The sequence below is a fragment of the Zootoca vivipara genome, chromosome 4, assembly GCF_965207765.1.
Source record: "Zootoca vivipara chromosome 4, rZooViv2.hap1.1, whole genome shotgun sequence".
Classification (NCBI taxonomy): Eukaryota; Metazoa; Chordata; class Lepidosauria; order Squamata; family Lacertidae; genus Zootoca; species Zootoca vivipara.
The window spans coordinates 40,669,841-40,687,375 of record NC_142587.1 but is presented as its reverse complement, the minus strand read 5'-3'; the positions used below and the strand labels follow the sequence as shown (position 1 = coordinate 40,687,375).

Sequence of the window (17,535 nt, the reverse complement as noted above, 5' to 3'; positions counted from 1 at the left end):
CCACAAGGGACTCAAGCAGGCCCCACCATAGCTGCCAAGTCTCCCGTTTTTCGTGGGAAACCCCCATTTTTAAAGCAGTATCCTGCTGTTATCCAGAATGGCGGATTATCCCGTAATTCCCCCAGATTTTCAAAGCAGCTCTGGGCTGGCACTGCTGCTGGGCTCTCCGTTTAATAAAGGAGGGTGGTGCTGCTGGGCAGAAACGTGACGGGAATAGATGGGGGAAGGCCTAGGAATGCAAAGTGGGCGACGAGGAGGCTGGGCTGGGCTGGGAAGCGCAGGTGATGGTGGGTTTGGGGGTGGGAGGGTTAGCGGAGGGGGGCCTGGTTTCCTCTCGCCGGGGCTACGGTATGTAAGAACCTCTAAATCTGAGGTGATTTGATGCAAGAAAGTTGGGTGTGACTAATAGCCTAATACTGATTATATTTACTTGAAAGCAAGCCACATTTATTTCAATGAAATTTGCTTCTAAGGAGACATGTTTAGAATTACTCTTATTGAAATCTCATTCACTATCATGGAAAAATTAAAAACCAGTTTAACTTCTTCTTTAGGATGAAACCTGCAAGTATAGCAGCCCCTCCAAAGTAGATAAAGCCTATGACATTAGGTTATTGTGCTGGGTACTTTTCACGTTTCTTAAAGCAATCATCTATAAGTTTTGCTATTTGTTTTTAAATTTGGTTTGGCAGAACTGAATGAAATTTGCACACTTGTTACTTCTTTTAAAGGAATGAATCCTACCAAGCTTCAGATGGATAGATGCAGCACTTTCCCCACAAGGGCACTACCTATTTACAGTTTGGGGGTGGTTAAAGAAAGGATTCACTTAATCTCCCCTACTTTTTGCGAGCAATTTGAATGAAAAATGAGTGAGGACCCTCTAGGTGAGAAACCTGTCAAATTGCAGGTAATTGGTCTAATGCAGGGGTTCCCAACAAAATTTTCCCCTCATCGAGCCGCTATTGTGACAAGGACCCCCATTAATTCCTAATCCTAAAATTAAAAAGTGAGAGCCAAATTAAGAGTCTTTTTATATTTTATATTTATACGTTTTTTACAGTTACGATTTAGGTTCAATGGACACTGACAAGATCGGTTTGAGAGTCACTGACTTACTTGCTTGAACATCAAATGCATTATATTCCTCTTCATCTGTAGGCCTTTGTCGTTTTAACGAACCACTTTTTAACCAACGGTCCATTTTTAACTACGCGAACTGTAGCTTTGTTTACAAACACTACTGTTTTGCAAAGAGGCAGCGCGTGCCAGGGAGGAGGGAGGGGAATGGAGAAGACAGGGTACCTGCGCAGTAGCGCACAAATGAAGCCGACGCGCGCAAAGCATCTTGGGGAGGTGAGCGTTAGTAGAATGCGCGCGCTGCCTCTTTGCAAAACAGTAGTGTTTGTAAAGCGCCACCTAACGGCATACAGCAGAACTACTGCCTCTATCTAATTCTAGTTTTGCGCTAGACTCTGCTCATGCAGGAAGCGGCCAAAACAAAAAATCTGTTATCATACGAAATATATTTAATATATTTTTTATTCTAATAGCATCTTGCGGACCCCTCTGGCATAGCTCGCGGGCCCCTGGGGGTCCGCGGACCACCTGTTGGGAACCACTGGTCTAATGTTTTATGCTGGGCACCTTTAAAGTCAATGGGGGAAGAATACTAAAGGGGATTCACTTCCCTCCCTATGGTTTTGTCGATTTAATTATGAAAATGGGCATGCATAAAAAAGGTACCCCATGGAAAAAGTAACTTGCAGAATTTCAGGAGGATTCATGCAAGGGCTAGGGAGTTATGATAAATGGAGGGGGGAATCTTCAGGCTTGTGTTCTGCTGAATTAGACCAAAAGCTGATTTGACTGGGGCACAGAAGTGGGTGTTCTAAGCAAGCAGAAATAGCAAAGAGTGCAGAACAAACAAGAATTAGGTGATACAGTGTTTTAGGGAAGGGATATTGAAATAGTGTTATTAGATACCATGGTAAAATCATTGCCTCTTATTAAAAGCCTGACCTGTCAGTCACAAGAGTTCTCCTTCCTCCACCATGACATTTGTTATTGTGGTGAGCCCTGCGAGCAATATTTCAGTTTTTTTGAAAGCACACTGCCTACAGAGTTTCTACTACAGTATATCCAAATCTCTAAATTGCCCTGCATCACTTTAGAGATCCCTGCTTTAGTTCAGCATGCTTTGTGGAGATCTAGCTCTGGCTCCGGCAAGCCCTGAATCTGGATCCTGATCTGAAAACTACTTCAGACAGGAGTCACCTGATGCACATCTCCAACAAGTACACACAGAGAAAGCCAAATCAAATATTTAGCGACCATTTTCTACAATGGGAATGATAATCCTACATGAAAGCACTGACCTATGTCCAATTATGGTTCCCCCCCCCTCACCTTCTCCAAAGCAGCTGGAAAAGCCATTACACCTGATGGCAATCAAAAGGAAGCAGCAGTGCTGATCCGACTAACATTTAGAAAATCTTTCATTAAATGAGTTAGCTGGGTAAAGACTAAAAAAATTGCTTCTCTTTCAAAAGAACTGCACGGCAGGATTTTAATTAAAGTGAATTAATATGGTATTTTCATTAATAATGCAATGAAAAAGAACAAATCATTTGAAGGGAATTTAAGGAGGAAAAATACCCCTCAATTCTCTCCTTGCCCGACTGATTCTCACTTTTCTTCCATAACCTCTTTTGTTACTCAGTGTAAATTGTTGATTAAAAATCCCCTAAAGTATTAACAGATGAGTAGCCTTACAGAATTATTCTGAAATATATCTTCTCTCATGTTAATCATTTTTTGAGCTACTTGGTTTTTGCCTATTCGTTTTCTTGCCTTCTGAAAAACCGTATTGTTGACCCTATTAGAACAAAGACAGCAGTCCTAGACCCACTTACCTGGGAGTAACACATGTATTGTAGCAGCACAGATAAAGAACTTTGTCCCCAATGTATATCTAGCAATGGGCTATTAGCTATGCATCTCCCTATTCAGCAAAACAGATGTCTATGCAGTGCATAGGGTGTGACGGAAATGAAGATATATACAGTATCTGCATTCTGCACATAGAGAGCTACTTCTGTGTGCAGTTCTCAGTAGCTGATTGGGACGTTTGCCTTACTTTGCTCTTGAAGGTATTCAGAACCCATTTTCACATTTTCTCTGCCTTCCCTTTGAGCTAAACCTGAGCTTTCCCCCATGTCTTAAGTCAATATTCTATCGGCAGCACAGCCTGCCCAAAAGGCAATCTCGCTTTCCCCGAGTCAGCAGATCTACTGAAGCTTTCTCTTTGCTACTTATTGTTAGATGGAAACTTCAACAGATTGTTGAGATAGGTCCTTAACCACCTGAGTCTATGACATCATCCACTTCAAAGGGCTTCCTCTCTTGATAAGAAGGGAGTTTAATCAATGTGGCTGTCTGGAGACAGCCTTCTGGCCTTTTGACTGCTTGACTGACCAGTTTCCATGGATACCTGCTACTGACAGCCTTTGCCCAGCTGAGACACAGACATAATTTTGCTTTCCATGAACAATGAAACTAAATCCTTAGGTCACAAGTAATTCAAGACCAATTCATGGAGGAGAGGACTATCAAGGGCTATTCGCATGGCGGCTTTTTCCACGCCGCCCTCTCTGAGCTGCTTTATGAGGCTGGGATCATTTTCAGAAGGCCATTCCGGTGGGGTGACCCAAAAGGGACAATTCTAATTCAGGTTCAGTTGTCTACCAATGTTCAGTTGTTGTCAGTGTTTAAACATCCACTTCTTTATTTCTCCAGGTTTTTGGTTCTTAACTGCGCCTTTTGACAGAGAGAGTTTATTGTCTGCTGCATTGTTTTTTAAAGGTTGCTTTTTATAATCTTAATGGCTATATTATAATATTTGCATTGTGTTTCAAGATTGCTGCTAGCTGTCCTGGGATCCATATAAATAAATGAGGAAAATATAGAGCATGTAAAAATATCCCAATCCACAATACAATCATGTAAACAAAATGGTACTGTAAGAGGTAAGGTTAAAATCTGATGCATAGTTCTACTCCTTACATTCGGCACTATTGTAGACTAATTAATACCATATACACATCATTTCTGAGATCAGAGATTCTCATGTAACATGTCGTCTTGCTTCTTTTTAACTGCAAGCTTTGATAATATATTGAATAGGATCTATGCTTTGGTTAGGATAATCACTGGGGAATCTAAAACGTCTTATTTTAAATTGGATTAAATGGTTTGATTAGCGAAACAGGCCTCTACTGCAGGAGGTAAGCCAGGGTTTCCTAAAGCAGTTTTGAACAATGGCTATGTTCTATTTTTGAAGCCAGGAAACAAGAGCCATTTTACTGGTGTACATTTTCCCAATGTGCCACTGAAAAATGGTAAAGGTAAATTTACCCCTGACCATTAGGTCTAGTCACAGACGACTCTGGGGTTGTGGCACTCATCTCACTCTATAGGCCAAGGGAGCCGGCATTTGTCTGCAGACAGCTTCCAGGTCATGTGGTCAGCACTGTAATCTTTGGCAACTCCAGTTCCTACAATTAGAAACATCTTTTAAAAAATAAATATGCACTAACATGGTGTGAAGCTCAAGTTTGCTCATACCAATGGCAAACTTAGTTGGTCTCTAAGGTGCTACTGGAAGGAATTTTATTTTGTTTCGACTATGGCAGACCAACACGGCTACCTACCTGTATATATTCCTGTTCACCCATGACACATAAAACAATAACATTGAGAATGCCCCTGCAACAGTTATTTGCTTCTTATTTTAGACTTGTGTACTCTGCCTCCTCCCTGCCCCCTCCCCCGTGAACTCAAGACAGTTTACACCATGAAAACACACATAGAACTATATCCACTATAAAACGACACACCATAAAAATGAATATCGCAAGAGAAGATGACTGAGTCATGGTATTCTGGAAAGCTTTTATTATATTATATAGTTTACAAAATCCCTCTACTTCAACAAATTAGCAGTCATTTCCATCCCCTTAAAAATAAATGCGCAAAAAAATTGTATACAACAATCATTCAGAACACATATGTTTTAATCCTGTACTACTGTATTTATTCCTGAAGTAGTTATGTAACGACGACGAAAATGGCGGGAAAAATGAGAAGCCGGCTACAACTCTTTAATCCTTTACATTGCCTTCAGCAGCAGGAATGCTGCTCCTTTCACAGTACACCTACAACAGTCTGAGTATGTGTAAAGGTAATCCTAATTATGTTTGTTTATGTTTAGTTGTGTCCGACTCTTCGTGACCCCATGGACCAGAGCACGCCAGGCACTCCTGTCTTCCACTGCCTCCCGCAGTTTGGCCAGACTCATGTTCGTAGCTTCAAGAACACTGTCCACTGTTTACTCAGAGGTAAATCCTGTTATTGAATTCAATGGGGCTTACTGTCAAATAAGTGGGATTAGGATTGCAGCCTAACCCATAGCTCCTACTGTATTTGAAATCAATGGGATAAATTATTCCTGACTTAATCCCATTGATTTCAGTGGAAACATGAGTTTCTACATTCAGCCCTGACTATATATATGTACTGAAGGTTTTATATGTGCCTAAACCACTGCAGGTACAACCAAACCCCTAAAGAGATGCTGGTATCCGGGGTGGGGTGGGGCTTTTCCTTAATCTGAACTATACATTTCACAGTTCTTTTAATGAGTTTAACATCCAGGATCTACAACCAATGGGCAGAATCAGCATGGTTACAGGAAAGATCAGAATGTGGAGTCAGATATTTGCTTTCTGCTTTTATAGCAGCGGTTCCCTGCTAAAGAGAGAAATCTGCCTTTGCTCTGGTCCTAGTTCCTATATGCAGTAAGGCATTATCAGCCAACGTTTGAGCAGAGGGGGATGGCTGAAAGGTATAGGGTGGGAGGGGTAGGAAGTGAAATTAGTGAAGCGAACAAGAAATAATTCCTCTTTCCATTTTGGTCTTAGTAACCGTTTTTGCCTCAGACTTAGAATTAAGATTTATGTAACCTTACACAGCACTACTCCACATTCTTCTGCCTAGAGGAATGTGGAAATAGTGATAGCATACAATATGCATTCAAGAAAGGATGGAACACAGGAAGGCCGTACCTGAAGTCCAGACCAGATTATCACATGGATAATCTTTTTTTTTTTTTTACCACCAGGGAAGAAACAGCTCAGAGGGTTAGTGGAATTTTGAACAGGATAAACAGCAGAGTAGGAAAGGATAAAGCAGCCACAATTTAATCTTCTCTTCCTTTACCTCAAAATCTCAAAGCTATTTTTGATCAAGGGGGAAAAAAATAATAGAAAAGATACGTTTTGGATGTTTTCCCTCCACTTAAAACAGCATCATGGCTACCACACCAAGTTTGTCCACTATTCTGTAAAGCACAAGTGTGCCATTTAAACCTTGTTAACTTAAGCCTGCAATATGACTACACTTGCATGTGAGTAAAACCCAATGAATATAGTGGGACAAGCTTCAGAATAAAGATACATAGAGATAAACCTGCTTAAATCACAGAGGAGAATGTATTTATGAAAATAACCCATAAGAAACAATCCATCTGCATACATTTCTCTGAAAAGATCTGCCCTTTTTATACTCTATATCCTGAACAAGCAATTAAATAGTAGAGCTGGGCAGGTCACGAAACAACAAATCTGGTCCCTTGGTTGGCCAAGGCTGTTCTGAAGCCGCGGTAGCTCATTAACAGTTTGGAACCGATTCCAGCAAGTGACTTCTTCAGCATAGGACACTGGAGAGATTGCTACCAAACCCGACAGGAGTCTCCACCTCGATTCATTGTTGTTGTTTCTGGGCAGTTGAAAGCTTTCTGGAACTCCTCAAAATTACTCATAGCACCAATAACTCTGCAGGCGAGGGAGAAAAGAAAGATAAGTGGACTCTTCTCCAGACTTTTGGAGATGTTGTTTCTTCCAATTCATGAGGTATCCAGTTTGGACACTGTGTTCTATCATAGCTTGAATGGGATCCACCTGTGTTGATCTATATATTATATATTATATGTACAGGGTCAGTCCTTTAAAAGGGGCCCCATGGATACAGAGTACACATGTTCCACGGGGCCTCTTTTAAAAGACTCATAGATAAACATGTATATAACATATACAAGGTGAGAGTGCCATAGCCCACTCAACCACTTCAATCTGCTGAACTGGCACTGTTACAGGTCCCCCATAATGCCCATTCTGTGTGGCTAATAAATTGATATTTTAGTTTCTTCACTGTACTCTTTTTGGTGCCTGCTAAAAACATTTTTATTTAGACTAGCTTACCCAGATACAGTGGTACCTCGACTTACGAACGACTCGACAACCGAATTTTTCGGCTTATGAATGGGGCTAATGGCCGCACGCTTACGAATTTCTCAACATCCGAACGGAAACCGCAGCAGTTTTAGGTAGGAGTTTTTCGACTTACAAATTTTTAGATGGGGTTGCTTCGACTTGCGAATTTTTCCGTTTCTAATGTATTCCTATGGGAAATCGCGTTTCCAATGGCGCTTTTCGACTTAAGAATTTTTCGACCTACGAAGGTGTCTTCAGAACGGATTAAATTCGTAAGTCGAGGCACCACTGTATGTAGAATGTTGGTGAGTGTTTTAATCTGTTTTTCAAATATTTATTTTTGCCAATTTTATTGTGTTTTCTCTTTGTAGAATTTTTACAAACAGTGCATACCGTATTTTTTCGGTCCATAAGATGCACTGGACCATAGGACGCGCCTATTTTTTTTAAAAGCAGAAAAACAAGAAAAAAATTACTCCGCCTCAAACCTGGTGGTGGCAGCTACAGAGGAGGAGAAAGCAGCTTTTGGGCTGCACGTTCCGTTCCCCCTCCGCCAGCGGCAATGGGGCGTGGGGGAACGTTCCTCCTTCGCCCCTTTGCCGCTGGCTTTAAAGCCAGCCTGCTGGCTCCTCCCAGCCACCTCTGTTCGCAAAAGCAGGCTTGTTTTTTTGCGAACGGAGGCGGTGGGGAGGAGCCAGCAGCATCTCCTCCCCCGCGTTCAGCGAGAAGTGCCTCTCCGAACCCCAGGATGGGTCCTGTGCCTGCTGTCAACAGCGGGGGAGAGGGACGAGCTGGCTCTGGCAGGGGCAACCGCGGCTGCCCCCCACTCTTGGGAGAGCCGGTGGCAGCATCAGCATCCTGGAAGGAGCATGCTGATGCTGCCGCCGGCTCTTCAGAGCCCCAAAAGGAGTGGCTCTGGGTCCGCCCCCTTGACAGCGAGCCGGGAGAAGCCCTCCTGGCTTGCTGTCAAGCAGGCGGGTGGAGAGCCGCTTACCCACTGCGCAGGGCTCCCGCTTTGCTTGAGCAGTGGGTAGCCTTCGCTCCATAAGACGCACACACATTTCCCCTTCCTGTTTAGGAGGGGGAAAGTGTGTCTTATGAAGCGAAAAATACGGTAATGTGTGTGTGTGTACACTCTCACACACATACCTGACAGCTGAAAAGTAATGCAACTTTTAACTTTTAAGTAGAAATGCAAATGATCTTGCAAAGAACTGTTCCAATATAAACTTGTAAAGTGCAGCAGGAACTCCCAATTTTAAACAATTTAAAATGCACAAATCCTCCTCCCCACCCACTGTCAAGGAGGTGGCCCCAGAACCGGTTTCCCGCTGCGCACGGCTCTCCAAGCCAGAGCCGCGCGCAGCAGGAAATGGGATCTCGGGCGGCTTGCGCAGGCGGCAGCAGAAGCGGGGGGCGGATGGAGGGCTCCTTTCAGCTGCTCCTCCGTCCACCCCCCACCTCTGATCCTGCCCGCCTCTGACGCTCATAAGAGATCAGAGCTGGGGATGAGAGAGGCACTTTGGTTCGCTGTGCTTCTCTCAACCCTGGCTGCATACCCTGCTCTTTCAAGCATCAGAAGCGGGGGCGGTGCATGGGGTGGGAGAGGCAGAGAAGGAGGGGTGGGCGGCAGCCGCCCGCTGCCCGCCCCTCCTTCCCTGCTCCGTGAAGCATCTCCTCCGCTACCTTGTGCCTCCGCCATGTTCAGCAAGGAGTGGGGGGCAGTGGAGGGATGCTGCTCGTTCTTCCCCGCCAACCCCATTCGTGAAAGCAGGCTTGTTTTTGCAAATGGGGTTGGCAGGGAGCAACCAGCAGCATCTCCTCCGCCTCCCCCCACATTCAGCGAGAAAGCCGGTGTCGGAAGGGGGCGGGGGAGGCAGCGGAAACCGGACTGGTCCCTCCACTGCCACTGCCTCCTTCGCTCCCCCTCCAATGCCCCCCTCCCAGCCTTTTAGAGGAGGAAAACCAGAAAAAGGGGTTTTTTCTGGTTTTCCTCCACTAAAAATGAGGTGCGCCCTATGGAGCGAAAAATAGGGTATATATTTTCACATGTTTGGTATGGTACCTTTCAAATATTGTACCATAACTGAATTGTGTTGGTTCAGTGCCAAACTCTTATTGCCAAATTATAGCTCAGTCAGTAGAGCATATGACTCATGGGTTTGAACCCCCCATTGGGAAACTATACCTGCATTGCAGGGGGTTAGAGTAGATGGCCCTCATGGTTCCTTCCAATTCTATGATTTTTCTAATCTTAAAGGGTAAGTATACCCCCATTTTAACTATTCTGATATTTCTCTTTTATCCTCAAATTGTGGTACAGTGGTGCCTCGCTAGACAAAATTAATTCGTTCCACGGGTCAATTTGTGAAACGAAATTTTCGTCTAGCGAGTCCCAGTTTCCCATAGGATGCATTGAAACTTAATCAATGTGTTCCTATGGGTTCCAGGGGACTGGCGGCAGGGAAGGCAGGCAGGCAGGCAGGCGCTTGCTCTCTTGCCTGCCTGCCTTCCCCACCGCCTGTCATACAAAGATCGGCGGGTGCTGCTTGTGGGGCTTGTCAACCTCAGCAAACAGTGCCCGCCGATCTTTGGCTCTGTCCCCCGATGCGCTACGGCTCGGGGAAGCAGGCAGGGAGACGGCAACAGCCCGCAGCTTCCCGGGCTGTTGCCATCTCCCTGCCTCCCCCCCCCCCGAGCTGAAGCACCCGGGGAAGCCCGACACAGCGGGGAATTGTAGGGGGCTTGAGAAGCCCCCTACGATCCCCCGCTGTGTGTCGGGGCAGGATGGGGGGGAAACGCAGGAACTTTCCTGTCTTTCCCCCCCATCCCGCCTGTCACACAGGCGGGATGTCAAGCCCTCTACGATACCCGCTGTGTGACAGGCAGGATGGGGGGGAAAGACAGGAAAGATCCTGCGCTCCCCCCCCATCCCGCCCGACACACAGCGGGGATCGTAGGGCGCTTGCCTTCCCCGAGAAGGCGCCTGGCTTTCTCGGCGAAGGCAAGCGGGGGACACCTAGTTCCTCCCCTACTAGTTCCTCTTTGTGTTCCGCTGGTCTCTGCCAGGGCAGAGACCAGCGGAACACAAAGGGGAACCAGCTGCAGCAGGGAAAGGAAGCCTTCTTCCCTTGCTATAGCTGGTTCCCCTTTCCCTAGATGAATGCCCTGATTTTCTGATCGGAGGTTTTTATGGCCACGCTTCGCAAGACGAAGCGGTGGCCATAGAAAACATTGTCGTACAGCGAGGCAACCTCCGATCAGAAAATCCTTTCGTTAAGCGAAATTTTCGTCTAGCAGGGCATTCGTCTAGCGAGGCACCACTGTAAATGGGCATTTTAGAAATTTAAGAACATAGGAAGATCTTCCCCTTACTGTGCAACCACTAAATATGTTATGGGTTTCCTCCCAACCTCCCGGAGCAGATTTAGGAAGGGTGGGCATGTGGGGAGGAGAAAAGTTCCATTGCACAAGCTGAACCACTTAGCAGGATACCGACCAGCGAGTTTTCCTCCTCCCTTTCTCTGCGATGGCCCAATGAGAAACCTGTGCACCTACGCATATACCCATGAGGACAGGAGAAAATTTCATGTCCTACGGAGACCCCTCTGTGCCCAGGACATATGTCTTTGCAGGGCTCCAAATTGAGCCAAGTGTATATTTGGGTGTTGAATGATTTGATAATAAAAAATAAACTTTACTGTGGAACACCTGTTGGATGTATAATACTACATTTGGAAAGGGTAAGGGTACAAAACCAGATCATATGCTCATAAATTCAACGTCAAACAGCTTGGTCGCTGAAAAGGAAAAAGAAATACTTAAATTTCTTTCTATCAACAGAACGGAGTTCACATTTATGGATCAGGTTGTTTCTCCCTCCCACTTTGCTCTGTGGCCCATTGTTTGCCCTCCCTGATAAGGGTTGGAAACTGGGTGCAAAAGGGGGGGGGAGGTGCTGCAAAGTTGAAAGGAATTGCACCCTCCCTTGTGAATGGAGGACCAACATAGGATCCAACCCATGATGTTGTTATGTACTCTATTAAATACCCCATATTGTGGGGTAGAGAGACACACTTTAAAATACCTGAACTGAGGAGGGCTGTGGGCTCCAGTGTAGATTTGCTCTCTGGCACCTTCTGGTCTAAAGGCATTGCATCTCACCTAAGATTTAAAAACAACAACAACATGCTGGTGAATTTATCTCTGCCTACAATCCTAAATATAGTTCATTTATTTCTTTTATTTTAAATATTACTCAATCAGCCTTCACCAAAAGATTCCAGAGTCACATCCATAAACAGTTGTGGGCTCAAAACATTTTTTCCCCCAGCACTTTATTTTTACATGGATGATTTTTCTGTTCCGTAAGTTCATAAATTGCAATGCATGGATGCCAACTGTAAATACCACCTTGGCAACCTTGGCTATTTAAAAAGCTTTTTACTAAATACAAGTAAAATAAACATACTAAATTAGATCACTCTATAGGGCCACCAGGAAATTTTCAAATGCTAACTGAAATTTTTCCCATGCACAGTTAAAGAATTTCCCTATTCATTTTTCCCCAGGAACACACACATTACTGGCACAAAAATATGAATAAAACTATTCACATGCCATCAATACGATGTAAAGATAATCCAATCAACATAGAGAACAAGGCAAGAGGCAATCTAGACATGGGCGTACCCAGGATCAAAACTAGGGGGGGGCAAGGGGAGGGGCCAAGGCACGGAAGGGGAGGGGCCACAAAGTGGGCGGGAACAGCGAACTCGCGCTCCGCCGGGCTGTGCCCCTCCCTAGCAGCAGGGCTGGTGGGCGGAGGCGGAGCCCAGCCCAGCGGAGCGCGAGTTCAGCGTTCCTGCCCGCCGCGCCGCGCTCTCTGGTTCCCCGCCGCGCTTGGCCTTGCCAGAGGGCGCGACGGGGAGCTGGAGGGAGGGTGCGGCGCGGTGCGGCGGGAATGGCGAACTCGCGCTCCGCCGGGCTGTGCTCCGCCTCTGCCCACCAGCCCTGCTTCTAGAGTAGGGCAGCTGCCCTAACTTGCCGCATGGTGGGTACGCCCTTGAATCTAGACACTAAAAATTAAAAAGCATTTAAATCAATCTGTTTACAACTGGTATTGTAGGACCAGACAGCTATGAACAGAACAGTGTCAGCTAAAATATTCAAGCGCAACCTTGTACACACTTATACATGCCCATGTAACTGTACAAGAGAGTTGAACTTCCTGTGAAGTTCCTGAGCCTGCTGGAAGCAACATCACTGCCACTTAACTGGGAGCAGGGAGAGGCGAGGCAGTGGCCAGGTCAGGACTATGCACAGACAGGAGCATCAAATAGGTTCCACCACAATCAGGAAGCCATGAACAAGCTGTCATGGCTCCAGGTCATGTTTGTTTGGACCAAAACAAACCATGATCCTCCATTTTGGCTTAACACTAATCCAGGGTTCTGTTACTCTCACAGGAGGAACAAAGCAAGAGCCATGCTAGGCCCATCAATTACGGTTTACTATGAAGTGCAAAGGCAGCCGATCTCTGAGTAGGTATGGTTTGTAGGAAAGAGAAGGAAAAGAGATAGCAGCTAGCTTCCCCCCCCCCCATATCTACACTCCAAGAAAAGCTGTGAATTAACAAAGTTCTTTTTGTAATCAAGCAGAATTGTCTATTCACCACTAAGCAAGCAGCTAAATACATCCATTCTGAAAGGGCATCTTGTACTACTCACGTGAGCATAACTTAGAAAGAAGAGCTGATTGTGGGTGAAGTCAATGCCTGGTAATAAGGCCTCTTCCTCTCCTTGTCGCTTTTCTTTGATCCACTTCCTATAGGCCTGATGAGAAGCACAATGAACACATTTAACTAGGGGCAAATTTCATCAACCCTTGTTACTCAATGTGGGGGGGGGGAGAGAGCGCTTAGAAGCAAAAAGAGCTGCCTACCCTGAAAGCCTCTCGCAAACCTCCATTATCTGCAATGTTTTCTGCCAAAGTCCTCTTTCCTTTGACCTGGTAGAAGGAAAGAATATCAAGAATCCAAATGGTTTATTTTTGTAAATTGATTAGAAGTCACTTTGGCAATTAAGAGGTGTATAAAATAGTAAAATAATAATAATTTTCTCCATAGCTTTGTCCCCACAGCCAACTGGTTTCCATGATATTGTAAAAGATAGAACATATTTTCATCCATCACTGCTCTTGCACTTACATTCAAGCCCGCTTTCTTCCAATAATAGCTGTTGTACTGATTGACCATACATTTTGTTTTCTCTTTAAATTGCTCTTCAGAGTCCAAAGACCACCAGGGATCCAAATTTCCATTTTTGTCATATTTTCGGCCTGCATTTTTTGTTTTTCAGAAAGGAAAATTATTATTTTTTACAATTAACGTGAACATGAGGATTGAGCAAATAAAAGCAGACACATTTCTTAAACCACTCCGCACACGTTTGTTTATATGAATCTACTCTTCTAGAGATTGGTAAAACTACCCATTTCTTGCTCTTGTGGACATTCCCCCCCAGGGGAGAGTATAACATCATTATGAGTTACATTCACTTAAAAGACTCCATCTAAGGAAGAAATTTGGGGTACTCAGTGCTTCTTTGGCAAAAAATAAAATAAATGGGGTGCTGGGACTCTTGATAAAAGTGTCATTGGTACAAGCATAAAATGGCTGCCATGAAGAGGTACTCTGTATCACTGAGTACTGTCACAGACAAAAAAGCATCGGACATATTCTTCCCAATTTGCATTATAAAGCATTTTGTTTTCCCCCCTTAGGCTTCTTCAGGGAATCTAAAAAAAAAAACTTCAGAAGTTTTCAAGCTTTCTCCAAAAAAATTAAAAAGAAACAAGACAAGGGGAGATTGCCCTCAGCCTTCCCTGACAAAGTTACCCTTTGAAGGGGCTTGACAACTGATGGCAGTGACAGCTTGGCAAGGTCTCCTTGCACCACCATACAAATCCACACGATACATTTGAAACACATAACTTCTCCCAAAGAACCCTGGGGACTACAGTTTCCCTCCATTACAGAGTTACCAACGCCAGCCTCTTTAACAATATACAGTACCCAGGATCCTCTGGGATACGTCCTGTACATTGGATGTGCTTTAAATGTATGTCATTGGATCTGTCCGTAGTTATCTTTTCTAGTCAATAAATAAGCCATCTGTTTGAGTACTCACCGTTATTATCAAATCCATGAGTAAACTCATGCCCAACAATTACTCCAATGGCACCGTAGCTTAAAGACCTGCAGAAGAAAGGAGAGCTTTCCTTCGATATGTACACACTCACATAAATTTCATAAGACTGTGCAACAGAATGCAGTTATTTGGGCATCAATAATTTAAAAACAAAGGCATCTTGTCCAAAAGACTGAGGGGAAGAGAAAAATAAATGCTGTTTAATGCAGGGGTGATGAACATTTTTAAAGGCCAAGGAGCACGTTCCTTCATGGAGAACCTTTCAGGGGGGCTGCGTGCCAGAGGCAGAAGTGAGCAGAGCAATGGGTGCAAATCTTACCTTGCTACAGTAGGCTACATTCCTGCTACGCAAAAGTCAGATAGGTTCTATACACAGAAAGCCAAACATTCCTCCATGCAGGCAAAGTGAGAGCATTTTCACAGTTCAAGGACACATTTCAGCCAGATAATCATTTATAAATTAGGTATATATAGTCAAGCCAACCGATAAAAATATGTTGGTTGTGCTTAATGAGCACTTTTGTTATACTTGCTTATTTCTAGGGTACCGACCACAGCTAGTGCTCTGTATGTAACACTAAAAAAAAACCAATAGAGGCCTTGCCCTCTGGTTTACAACTTAGTCTAGATACACAAAGGGGAAGAAGAGAGGAGTAGAAAGGGAGGTGTTCAACATCAGTGAAATGCCAGTACTAAGAGATGAGTTTCTATCAGTGTTTAAATACACCAACGGTAGAAGCCAGATGGATGCCATGAGATAAAGAATTGCAATGGCAGGTAGCAGCAGGGTAGAATGGATGAAGTCCGGGAACGACAGATATAATTAGGGGGGGGTTATTAAGGGTGAATGTACCAAAGGAGCGATGAAAGAAGCGGGGTGGGGGGAGCACAGACAGATAAAAGAGCCTAGAGAGATGTGAAAAGAATGAAGTCATTTCGTAGGCAACTGAAGACGTTTAAATAGAATACAGGAAGGAAAAAGAAGCTAAGAAAGAAAGCAGGATATTTGGTCCTATGTCTATCTTTGGAAGAGAACAATAGAAACAGTATTTTAATCCAGATTGGCATTTATAAAACAAAATTCATTCAACTGACTTTTTAATTCAGCTGCTCTACAGAAACTTGAAGTATTTCTTAGTTAGCTGAGGCAACATAATAATTAAGTCAGTTAATAATATACATGAGAGTAGGGAAGCTGTGGCCCTCTAGATGTTGCACTCAACTCTCAGCATACTCAGCCAGCATGGCCAATGGTCCAGGAAAATCAGAGTTGTAGTCCAACACCACCTAGAAAACCACAAGTCCCCCACCCAAATATACAGACATTGTTTTAGAAGAGGCAGCTGAGATTTCAAAATCATTTAACAATCCAAAACATGCCTTCTGAGTAATGTCTAAAACCTGAAGTCTGGTATCATTTTTACCCTGCCGTTTTTTTTTGTTATGCCCTCCATGAAACATAGTTGGCATGTAATAAAATGTTTCCTACTAATACATCTGTTTGTTTGTTTTTCTATCAGTGCAAAATTCCATTATAGGCCTGAGGTTAAAATTATACATTCTGTGACAAGTTTACTATTTTATATTGCATTGTAGACACGTGTGGCATAAGATATGGAATACAATCTTAAGAGTTAGGCTGTTCAAGTTTTGATAGTATCTAGCGGTGTGTGCCTAGAATATAAAACCAACCCAGATCTCAGCCTCTTTCTTTGTGACTTAGAAATATTGGAACAACGGCACAATACCCACTGCATGATCTGTGTAAGAAATGCTGTTGTGCTCATGTCCTGCTTGTGGGTTTCACATGGATCCTGTACTTGGGCAGTGTACACACAAACCCATTAGTAGCAGAACAATGAAGTTTTTCCTCAATCTAGAATCGCTAATGCTTGTCCTCAAAATGATGTTCTCAATCCAGATTGATTCTCGATCCTGCTGTCCACAAGAGTGGGTGTGGTTACTTGATACGTATTTGCAAGTGATAATTGCCATCTAAGTATACACCCACCAACATCATCACTGATGTACCCCAACATCTCCCACCACCAAAGGAACACAAGTGAACAGCAGAGAACCTGCACAAGCGGCGCTGACAAAAAAAATCCCCACATATATTAAGCAAAATAGAAACATCGTCACCCGACCCCACCCCCAACCCACCCTCCCCCACCTACCGCTTCCCCCCACTTCTCCCCAACGCCTCAACAAATGAAACTGATTTGTAAAAAATGTTATGAGAGACATTGCATATATCTTTGTAAACCAGGAAAACCTTTAATAAAAAAAATCACTGGGCATGTGTGGGTGAATCTTCCATTACTGGGACCACCTACATCTGTTTTCAAATGGACACACTGCTGCGTAACGCACAATGAATCTGCGATGAGCTTTTCTTTTCGGAATGAAGTGGGTTTCTCAAGAAGGGCTTTTCAGTGGCAAAAAAAAAAGAATCAAGAGATCTTGACTGTGTGTGGACTATGTAGCAAAAACAGTCTCCCATCCGGGGATAGCTCAGTTGGTAGAGCATGAGTTTGAGCCCCACATTGGGCAAAAGATTCCTCCGTTGCAGGCGGTTGGGCTAGATGGTCCCTTCCAACTCTGCAAATCTATGATTCCAGAATAATTCTCAGAGGGACTGATTGTAAAACCACCCTGGGAACTGTAGCTTCTGGGAGGAGAATAGGAGTCCCTTAACAACTCTCAGCACCCTTAACAAACCACAGCTCCCAGAACTCTTTGGGGGAAGCCATGACTGTTTAAAGTGGTATCATGGTGCTTTAAAAAAATGGTGTGAGTGTAGCCTTTATGTGCATAGAAACCCCTGACATTTGCATGGCTGGAATATAGCTTACTGTACAAAAGTAAGAGTCAATTCCCTTGCTCCTCACACTTTTGCCTCTGGCCTTGCTCACTACTTTCATGTGGCTGGTGAAGGAACATAATTGTCAGGCAGCCATAGGTTCTGACCCCTGCAGCACAACAAAAACTAC

General features: G+C 44.2%; 1 protein-coding gene across 7 annotated transcripts in view; it reads right to left on the bottom strand.

Annotated features, from left to right (window-relative positions):
• Positions 1–4,941: 4,941 nt before the first annotated feature.
• Positions 4,942–17,535, bottom strand: part of PHEX (phosphate regulating endopeptidase X-linked) — a 101,723-nt gene continuing 89,129 nt past the window's right edge. For all 7 annotated transcript variants that reach the window (XM_035116147.3, XM_035116149.3, XM_088668701.1 and 4 more), the window contains 6 exons: positions 14,522–14,589; positions 13,540–13,670; positions 13,275–13,340; positions 13,061–13,165; positions 11,419–11,495; positions 4,942–6,893 (listed from right to left, as the gene is read on the bottom strand). In XM_035116147.3, the coding sequence (XP_034972038.1) occupies positions 6,791–6,893; positions 11,419–11,495; positions 13,061–13,165; positions 13,275–13,340; positions 13,540–13,670; positions 14,522–14,589 (550 nt within the window). In that variant the 3' untranslated portion in view covers positions 4,942–6,790. The remainder of the gene's footprint in view (positions 6,894–11,418; positions 11,496–13,060; positions 13,166–13,274; positions 13,341–13,539; positions 13,671–14,521; positions 14,590–17,535) is intronic.